Raw genomic sequence first — 11,597 nt, forward strand, 5'->3', positions numbered from 1 at the left:
TTGTAGCTACAGGCTCAGATTAATATCAGAATTGACAAAATTATGTAAGGAACTAAGGAAGATTGCTTATATAGCAACCACAAAAAAAAAAAAAAAAAAGAAAAAAAGTGGCCAATAGTACTCTTCAGTTATGGGGTTACCTTTACTCTTTTAGGTTTGAAATATCAAATATTTTATAATCGTGAGAAACACTGTCTTTGAATATTTATATTCTTTTAATGCATTTTCTGTTTTATTTTTTCATGACTTTGAGTACTTTTCTGGTCAGACTATGTTGGCTTTGGTTTTGTAGTGTCAGGGAACAAACACTACAGCTGCTCAACTCAGACTTTTGTGGGTTGAGAGGTTATCGAAACACTATGATTTTCCTTTGCCTGTTGGAGTGCTTTGTAGTTTTCCTTGAAAAGGTGCGGCATTGGTGGCCAAATTCCCTTCTGTTTTTTTTCAGGTATTTTCATTTATTTTTCCTTAGGTTATCATTTTATTCAGTTTACTCTCTCAAAATTTTATTTTATTTTTGATAAAGCTTTTGTCAGTCAAGGAGACATATTGTCTCACTGGTATGCTGTCTCACTGGAATTACAAATAAATATGTAATTCTAAGCTTTTTAGTGTTAATGTAATGGTCTTTATGTTCATGGCAGAAAGTATTTTGCCTTCATAGTGAGTTGCTTTGGTATTGCACTATTTTTATGTGGCACCAGAGTGGTTCTGGTGCACAATAACTTTGGGAAAACAGTAAAAATAAACCATTTTAAAAATCTTCTCCAAATCAACAAGATTTGAGGAAGAAGCAATCTTAATATGCAATTTTAGGTTTTCTGGAAGGAATATTTCTCCTTACTGAAAAAGAAATAATAGCAATAAACAACATTATGATTAGATAAAGCAGCAGAATTTATATACATTATAATGTAAATGATTTTAGATTTTCATTTTTAATTATAATAAGTGGCTGATAACAATAAACAGTGATAACATTAACCAGCGTTCACTGTATAATGGTTCCATCTGTACTGGCTTAGTGTGCCTGAATGTCCACAGATAGGCAGGCATTTGTGCAACTATCTCATGAGACAGGTTACTGATTTGGTAAGTAATAACACAAAGACATGCATTACTTCAAACTGAATACAAGCGGTATTCAGTTTGCTACTGGTATAAGAATGTCTTATCACATGGTCTAGTATTGTCTCTCCGATGTTCATTTTCAAGTAGCTTAACTGAAGATTGTGAGCCTCATCTGCTCACTCATGACTCTCAGGCTACAAGAGTCTAAGTGAACTGCACAATAAATGTAATCTATGCATCTTTTCACTGCTACCATTTATCCAATTCTTAGATGTTATGTTGATGTTACATAACATTTTTGTGTATAAAATAATAACAAAATATATTCAACAGAGTTTAATACTCTTAATAAATATAGCAGATTAAGTAAGATGACTTAATAGTTTGCATACTTGTGCTGTATTTATTCTGTACTTATTTGCAATTCTATTATCGAAGAAGAATTACAGGAGGAGGAGGAGGAAGAAGTAGAAGAAGAAGAAGAAGAAGAAGAAGAAGATTATTTATGTGAAGAGGAGGAGGAAGCTGATGAAGAAGAAGAAAGTGTGGGAGGAGGTGACAGTTATGGAGAAGAGACAGAAAGCTCAAGTGATCATTTTTCAAGTGCAGATGAAGGCAAAAGCGATACATCTGTCTGTTATTATTCCAGCAGGTATGGACAGTAATGGTTCCATTTATTAATATCTAGCATATGAAAAATTTTGTAGAAGATTTTATCCCTCTAAACGTAATTTTCAGTTAAATTATTTTCAGCCAGCAAACTTTACTATGTATATACAGTGAGTCATGATTTTTATTAATTACCACTTACCTAATACCATGTTGGGCCACTGTTCACATAGATAACATCTGCTATTTGCCTAGGCATCGACTCCACTAAATGTGTGAAGACATCTTTAGGGATCTGTCTGCAATGCTTTCCAGTATCGAAATAGATGACAGTTTTGTGTCCATACGCCTCACTTCCTGTTCCAAAACATCCCATAGGTGTTCAATTGGTATGAGGTCAGGTGAATTTGGAGGCCAATCAAGATGGGTTATATCTTCACTTTGTTTCTCAAACCACTTGTGCACAGTGTGGGCCCAATGACACAGTGCATTATTGTCTTGGAAGATCCTGTTTCTGTACAAGAAATATATGCAACATGGCAGGGTGCATATGGTTTCCTAAGAGCTGCCAGTAGACCTTACCAGTGAAATGTTGGTCCACACCCACCAAGGGTCCTAGTTATTGCCATCAAAACATGCTGCATATTAAGCAAACACTGCCACCTGCCTGGATATTGGGCACTATGTATGTTGGGTCCATGGACTCATCGTTGCTTGAGTGCCACACATGAAGGCATCTGCTGGCATATTGCACTAGGTATTTGGACTCATCTGACCAGCATACTTATTTCCAGTTCTCCAGTGTCCAACTAGTGTGCTGCACCCTTGTTGACACCAAAGCATTTGCCATCGATGATGATTGGCAGTGAGGACAGGGTGTCTCTTGGGTTGTCTGCTGTGGAATCCTATACATCATTATTTGAGATATTGTTTTTGCATTCCCCATATTATATTTGATCCCATACAATGCACTGCACCCTTTGCTCACCACGAACATCCACCTAATCCTTTACAGTTCTGTCAGCCAGAGGTGGCTTGACCTGTTTGACACCATTCTTTGTACACTTTAAACACAGTGGGCAGTGGCCAACCAACAAAATGTGCTGTTTCCAATACGGAAGCATTCGACGCATGAGTTCCCACAGTCATGCTCTTTTGAAACTCTGTGATATCTTCACTATGTCCTATAACTGCAACTTTATCACTTTGACTTGCATGACCAGATGCAAGCTATATATAGTCCATTACGGATAGGGTGGTCATAATTCTGTGATCACTGAGTATATATATTCAATATATAATATCGGAGTAAAAACACCATAGAAAACTCTTAAAAGAAAACTACGATAGTAGTGTAAAAGGCAACATTTCAACTGTATCTCATATTGTGCTCCTCCTTCACAACAAGTTACCATGTATTGCACTACTACCTTGAATAAGTAACGTTTCACTAATAGCGAAGACTATTGTTACTTATTCTTAATGGGCAATACCACCCAGATGGCACTGTTTCAAGGCTTGTTGGTCTTTTATCCGTGGGTGGGCAGACACCCTGGTATTGCAAACATGACAACCCAGTTGTGAAGGAGGAGCGCAATGCGAGCTACAGTTGAAATTATGCCATTTACTCTACTACCGTAGCTTTTCTTTTAAGAGTTTTCTATGGTGTTTTTACTGCCGATATTATATAGATAATTATAACTCTTAAAAATATTATGCCCAGTTGCATTTAATCTTATGTAAATATCATCACGTACACCTTTTGGCATCTCTCATATTATGGGATTATCTTCACAACTGGGTTGTCATGTTTGCAATACCAGGGTGCCTGCCCACCCACCGATGAAAGGCCAACAAGCCTTGAAATGGTGGTGTATTGGTGGTGGTGCCCACTGAGAATAAGTAACAATAGTCTTCTCCTTCTCTATTAGTGAAGCATTACTTATTGAATAAGTAATTACCTTGAATAAGTAACGCTTCACTAATAGAGAAGATTATTGTTACTTATTCTCAGTGGGCACCACCACCCAGACGGCACTGTTTCAAGGCTTTGTTGGCTTTTCATCAGAGGGTGGGCAGGCAGGCACCCTGGTATTGCAATACATGGTAACTTGTTGTGAAGGAGGAGCACAATATGAGATACAGTTGAATTGTTGCCTTTTACACAACTATCGTAGTTTTTCTTTTAAGAGTTTTCTATGGTGTATTTACACTGATATTATATAGATAATTATAACTCTTAAAAATATTATTCCCAGTTGCATTTAATCTTACTTAAATATATTCAGTATATATACTCCACCCAATATTAAAAATAGTTTTGTAATTTTTCCCCTTATAATTTCTGTGATATGAAAGCATGAAACACTACAGGATGACAAAATAACAAGAATAGTATATTAATTGATTTCGGTTAATTACCAGATCCAGGCCAAAGATAGCTACTGGACTGGTGGGATGAAGCTTACATAAATATCAGACATTTTGAAGGATTTCCATTAGTCTGATTTTAGTAAAGACACTTTACCATGTGAGGTGTTTAATTAGCTTATTGGAATAAGAGGACAATTATTACAGTAGATTTAAACAGTTCAAACAACCAAATAAATTGGGTATGTTTTGGATTTTAACAAAATCCACAACATAGTCAGTTTATTTTTAAAGAATCTTTATTAAATCTACTTAGTGGTAATTCGACGTAATGCCCTTCTCAAGTTTAAGCATACTTACTGTGTTGTTTTTCTACCTTACAATCTTAGGTATAGAGTTAGTCTTAGAGTGAGAATTTCTTATTACAAGCTAATATATTGCTTATTGCAATTAAGTTAAACAAGTTAGTTAACATATGCGGTGCATTACATTGCAGGCATGTTAGCAAATAGTAATAATTCATGATTTGTAACAAAAAAAAAAAAAAAAAAGCAAAAATCTTGCAAACCAAGAAAATATCATTTCTGTGGATTCACCACATTTCCCATTAACCAATCCATGGCAACAGACATAATTTCCAGTGCTTCAGCTTCAATTCATGGTATCTGGATAGCCTATGAGATATGTATGAAAAAAATTAAATAATAATTGCTAGCTTTCTTATTGGTCTTGAGTTTATTGAAATTTAGGAAAGTTTGACAAATTGTTCTAAAAGGCCCAAATATAAAATTTTATGAAAATTCATCAAGTGAGAGTCAAATTATTACATGCAGGTAGATAGATAGACAAAGAAATAATAATTTCTGAATTTCCATTAGTCTAATTTTAGTAAAATTTGGGAATGGTCGACAGAACTTTCTAAAAGACCCAAATATAAAATTTCATGAGGACAAAACAAAAAAAAAAAAAAAAAAAAAGAAATAGCAATTGTTAGATTTCTTTTATTCCAATTTTAATGAAATGTGGAACGGTTTGACAAATCTTTTTAAAAAATCTAAATATAAAATTTCTCTGGTACATTACTCTGGTTACTGCTACCAAAATGCTGTACTTTGCATTTGTCAATATTAAACTTCAGCATTTCTCAGCCTATTTGCTTAACTTTTCTAGATCCTGTTGTCATTAGCCACCTTGCCAATCTTTGTGTAACCTGTAAACTTGGGCATTAAGCCTGATATTCCTTCATCAATATCGTTTATAAATATAGAAAACAATGATGGGCCCAACACCGAACCCTAGGGGACTCCACTAATGACATTGGTCCATGAAGAGCAGTGTTAATTAATTACCCCTCTGTGTCTTTTCCCACTCAATCATCTCTTTATCCATAGCAGTAACCTGCTCTTAATGCCACACTGCTTCGATTTATACAGCAGTCTTTTATATGCAACACTATCAAAAGCTTTCTTGAAATCCAAGTATATGATATCAGAATTATTTTTTTGCATTCAGTTCTTTGTGACCACATTGTAGTATCCACTCGAATTGGTCAGAAAAGATTTCCCCTTAAGAAACCTATGCTGTGTCCGAAGTATAATTGCAGCCTTGTCTGGATGATCCTTCATTACTTTAACCAGTGACAACATTATTTTCCTTGGAATGGAAGTTGAACTAACAGGTCTGTAATTACTCATGTCACCCTTTGTGAATTGGGAATACAATCTCACATCTCCAGTCTATAGGGACCTACCCTGAATCCAAGGATGCTCTCATAATTATGGCTAAGGGTTTGCTTGCTTCCATTGCTGTCTCTCAAAATATAATTGGATAGATCCCAATGCCTTTCTTATTGTTAACTTCAACAATTTCTCTTCCACTTTTCTCTCAGTTATTATAAAATCATTTAGCTCTCTGTTAGAGTTTGATAAACTTGTTCTATTCCCTTTTCTAAAGTGTTCATGTGTGAATATAGATGCAAAATACTTATTCAGTTTGTCAGTAACTTGAGCAAGATCATCAATAGTCATACTATTGATATCAAGTGAACCAATTTGATTCCTTCTAGAATTTAGTAAGTAAAGAAGTCTTTGCATCTTTTGCCAAAGATTTCTCGTAATCAGCCTTTGCTTGCTAACCTCCTTTGTGACTTGATTACAGACTAGCTTATCTATCATTTGCTTCTGTGTCTCCTTGTAATTTATATGCATTCCATGCGTATTTCTTCTCTGCAACAAGTCTCATTTCATTAGTTCATCTGACATTCATAGAAGAACAAGACATAACAACAAGACAAAACAAGACAACTAGGCCTAAATCTTGAACAGTATTTCTTAGTTGGTATGAAAAGCCTAGTAGCTTCCTTGCATGCTTCACATTTAGAATATGCTGTTGGTAACATCATTAGTTGATTCCACAGTATAGAATATAAAAACTGTCTGAGACCACCATAGTCACCTTTACGAAAGCAAAAACTCTTCCATTTACCCCTGATGGTAGTTACATCTTTATGTAAATCCTACATCAGTACACTGTGATTACTGCCACCTAGCTCTTTTATCTGCAGATTTCTTAATGCATGAATAATCACTGTTGATAATTGGATCAAGAGTATTACTCCCTCTTGTTGCCTCTCTAATATGCTGCTGTATAAAACAGTCATTCAATAAATCCACATGTCATGCTAGTGTTTGAGTGACCAATCCACACAGTTCCAGTCATTATCTGGAAAAATTGAAATCTCCCATTATAAGTCATTCTAATTTATTGGCCCACTTTATTTCTCTGTACAGTTGTTTGTTGTACTCATCACAGTCGTGTGAGGCCTATGCAGCACCTAGACTTCTGTCGGCCCCGGGCGGAATATTCATCTTGGGCCCCCTAGCAAAAATTAAAGGTGGAATTCATAAAATTTTAAAATAAAGGAAACACCCAAAAATTATTCAAATCATAATTATTTATTTAAACTTTAATGACTAATACATTATTTATATAAATTTAAAAGTTTTCACATCATTACCTTACGATATTTACTTGATATAAATTTGTCTATAACGTCTGATATTTTTTTATATATTTTCGTACATCTTGTTCTAGTGACATGATGGCCAATCCATTAATTCTTTCTTGGTCAATTGTTGCTCTTGAATATGTTTTAATCATTTTGAGTCTTGAAAAACTCCTCTCTCCTGGTGCAACTGTAATTGGCAATGTTAATAATATCCGAAGAGAAATGGTGATGTTGGGATATAATTCAGCTAAGTTTTTTTCTTGGATAAATGTCAATAATTCTGAGCAACCAAAATTGTTTCCTTTTAAAATATGCTGCAAAGATTGGATTTCTTGACATGAAATCTTTCTTGTAATCTAATGATAGCTACATCGATTGTTATATTAAAAAATTCTGTTTCAAACCATTTGGTTGGATCAATAGAGCGTTCATCTGATGAAGTTTCATAGATAAATTCACACTTCTGGTAATACTAATGGTACTTCCTACTCAGTTGCAATGTCTATAGCTTTATCCATATACTGTACAATTTAAATCTTGATATTCTAAATTTGTGTAGTTGACTCAGAGCACCTTCTATCAATATAATTGCAGTGTTCATATCAATTGTGCACTTTTCATGGCTTTGCTTACTTTATATATAATACTCAATATTTCATACCACACAACTAGACGATATGACATTCAAACCAAAGCGAACAGTTTTAAATGTGAATCTGCATTATTGTGGGGTTTTTTTCCGTTAAAACTAGGTTTAAATATTAAAAATAGGCAAAAATTAATTTCTGTTAACTTCTGATTATAAAACAAATAAATTTATTGTACTACAAATAAGCCAAGATTGATTTTTTATATGAATAAAGTATTATGTATTAAGATACAACCTTTTTTTTATATATATAAAAATTAAAATATCATGGGAATGCGGGCCCCCTATATTCCAGGGCCCCAGGTGGCCGCCCAGTCCACCCATATCTGGGTACGGCACTGGGCCTATGACACACTCCTGCTCTCATTTTTGCTTTCCCAGTGCTTATGTCGCACCAACTGACTCATCATTGCACTGGTCACCCATGTCAACTGGATGCGCTGTCTTAGATTTTGTGCTTCTTAACTAAGAGGATAACTCCCCCCCTCCCCTCCCCCCAGCTATCCTATCTACCCTCTCTGTACACATTGTACTCCCCATATTCAATTCTTTTGTCCTTTGTATAACCCCGGGGGCTAACATGTGGTGAGTATGGGCTTGGCACACCCAAGGTCCTGCGCTGGATGTCATCATTCTTCTCTTTTTTGGTGATTCCTTTCTACTTCTGATTCTCTCTCTCTCTCTCTCAGGGTAACTCGGGAATTATAGTGCAAGGAAGCCTGAGGCTTCCTTGCACTATATGGCTAATAATAATAATAATAATAATATGTGAGTGACACCATGTCTCTGATAACCCAACAATGTTCACATTTGATGTCTTGACTAGCACTTTAGATTTATCAAATTTATTTACTGTGCTTCTAGCATTGGTGCACATGCAGATATACATGCACCTGTTCTTACTCTCAGTATGTTTACACATGTTTAATTCAAGTCATAACCATTCTTGAGTTGTGTGCATCTGATAAGTGGTTTGTTCTTCTTGTTTCTGGCAGAGAAACAAAGTGTTTTACCATATATTCTGTATTCACCATACCTGTTCTCACCAGACTTTTTCATTCCCACATCTGAAATGACTGATGAAATGGCAAGAATAGACTGTTGCATTGGTACGATAGAGCTCAGTATTTTCTAGAAAACAGAGACCTTCAGCAATGCTGGCAATGGTGCATAAATGGAGAGGATTACCTTGAAAGGAACAAATGGCAATACAGTCTAACTTGGTTATAACGATCATGGAAATAACGAGATTATGGCTGTAATGAGCAAAAGCCATAATGATTTTAATTTTCAGGTATTCCCATACAATTGCTCACTGTTATTACAAGTGTACTACACAGATATACCGCAGAAATTTTGGTAACTATGCAAACATTCTTAATTGCCCTGGTAGTCGAAAAAACCCAATTCTTGGAATAAGACAAAAATGAAAGGGGCAACTTAGCTTTTATGACCACCTGCATTGGATTAGGGGCCGGTTTATGACCTAACCTTGTCCTTTCGGGGATGGGGCTATACAATAGGCATTGTGTTTGTAATTTCTATGGTAGCATTACCCTATTTACAGATTGTCTTGTATTCACTGAACCATAAATTTATTTCGGGACTTCTAAGAATTTTGGAAACAATAATTATTTGTATGCACATCACTTTACTGTCATTTTAAAGTAAAATCAGTTAGAAACTAACCCTTCCTTTGGAAACATGTCTACTAACAAAAAGAAAGTGTCTCTCGATCGCGAAAAAGTCAAAATTATTTGTGAGTTAGAACGTGGTGCAAAAAATGTTGAAGTGTGTAAAAAGTTTTCTTTGTCCTCTTCAACAGTATCGACATTGTGGAAAAATAAACATGGTGACATATTGGCACTGGAAAAGAACGTAACTGAACAAAAAAAAAATTTAAAAAGTAGTAGTAGTGGCATGTTATGCAAGAAAGCAAGTGCGAAGTTACAAATGTCGATGAAGCATTGCTTCAATGGTTCACTACACAAGTGCTGGATTTACAATAGACAGTCCAATCTTGAAGGCTCAAGTGGAAAAATTTGCTAAACAATTTGGATGTGACGATTTTGTATGTAACAACAGTTGCTGGAGCAATTTAAAAACCGACATAACATCATTTATGCAAAAATTAGTGAATAATCTCGATCTGCAGATACAGTAATGGCAAATGAATGGATTGACTGTGTTTTTGCAGAAATCAGGAAAGATTTCAATGATGAAGACATTTACAACACCGACGAAACAGGAAATCTTGTTTATTATTAATTAGTATTCTTAATTACAGAGAAATAAATTGTTTAGTATTAAGTGTATAGTTTTAAAATTACAGAGAAATAAATTGTTTAGTATTAAGTGTATGGTTTTAAAATTACAGACAAATTGTGTTTAATATTAAGTGTATTGTAGCTTATACAAGCATATTAATAATATGTAATAATTATATTAATAATAAAAATAATATGTAGGCATATACTAATATTATTTTTCTCTCTCTAATAATTCTTTTGTTTTTGAATTATCTTTTTATCAAGTTATTGAGAATTTAAAAAAAACAGGAGGTTGATTTAACTCATCACTGATACAGTGAGTAATAGTTATAATGAGCAAATTTTGTCGGTCCCTTGATGCTCATTATAACCAAGTTCGATTGTAGTTTATAACATAGCTTTTATTTCTTATTTTTTTATGTAATCAGTTCTGGAACTTTTTATGCAGTTTATTTACTTTTTCATACTGGTTGCCTTAATATAAGAGACCTCATTATGGTTTCTTATATCAAGGCAACTGTTTATAACATTTGCACATTTTATTATTCCATTATTATGCTATTGCAAATTTAAATAATTCTATTTATGTATTTTTAGCGATGAAGAGGATGGATCACAGTCACAGCAGCACACTCTGGCTTCACATTAAATGGTTTTGCTTAAAAAGCAACTAACGTGCCAAATATTATTGCTTGCAAAAGTGGTGTGCTTATTTCAGTTTTCATTTGAAGCAAACAGTTTTCGTATGTGTAATGTGATAAAATTTTTATTCAGATAATTCTTTTATCTTTTTTCTATGTTATTTGTATAGTTATTTATGAATTGTATAATCATATTGCACATTTCTGTGTTTTTCTTACTGTTGTTATTTATGTATGTTGTCAACCACTACGTATACTTTTCCTCCTTGTAATATAATTTCTATGTAATTATCTGTAAAAATATTAAATCTATTAGAGTGACAAATTTTACTGTGCTAATAACAGGAGCTACATTTTCTGTGCCACTTAAAAATGAAAAAACATAATATCAATTTATATTTTGAATTAGAAAAAGATCTTTATTGTTGGTGTTCAGTGATGTTGCATCCTTTAGCATGAAATTACTCATGCTTGTGATATTTTAACTTGCTTCATAAGAACTATACTTTTATTTTTTCTGTAATTGGCTTTGTATATGGCACTGTAATATGATGAAATTTTTATTCCAGTAATGTCATTATCTACTAAAAAAAAGCCATTTCTTTTATTGTGAATAGATGTAAAACCCATGCTATATTTAGACATTTCACTGCAGAATATCATATTTATAATACAGTACATATCAAGAAATATTTTATTAAGCTTTATTAAATTTATTTATTATACAGTATTAAAATATACAAGTTAAAATATACATATTCATTTACTTTACATTCATTAAAAAAATTATCATTATGCTAGTCATTTTCGTATAACTGAATATATTCTAACTTAAATTTATCTATATATTGATTTTTATATGCAAGATAAAACATTTGCATTTTTTGTAATTTAATTAGCTAAATTTAAGCTGTTGAACACTTATAATTATGTGGATTTGTTTTCTCCCTGTGGGCTCCTTAATTTAGAAAGGATCTAGT

General features: G+C 33.6%; 1 protein-coding gene across 1 annotated transcript in view; it reads left to right on the plus strand.

Moving 5' to 3' along the window:
- The window catches only part of LOC150089834 (uncharacterized), a 71,589-nt gene extending 60,907 nt beyond the window's left edge, over window positions 1-10,682 (plus strand). The window contains exons 6-7 of the mRNA XM_090368845.1: window positions 1,510-1,723; window positions 10,574-10,682. Of these exons, the coding sequence (XP_090224971.1) occupies window positions 1,510-1,723; window positions 10,574-10,625 (266 nt within the window). The 3' untranslated portion in view covers window positions 10,626-10,682. The remainder of the gene's footprint in view (window positions 1-1,509; window positions 1,724-10,573) is intronic.
- The last annotated feature ends 915 nt before the right edge of the window (window positions 10,683-11,597 follow it).

This window comes from Mastigoproctus giganteus, chromosome 2 (assembly GCF_048544385.1).
Source record: "Mastigoproctus giganteus isolate SK-2022 chromosome 2, ASM4854438v1, whole genome shotgun sequence".
Lineage (NCBI taxonomy): Eukaryota > Metazoa > Arthropoda > Arachnida > Uropygi > Thelyphonidae > Mastigoproctus > Mastigoproctus giganteus.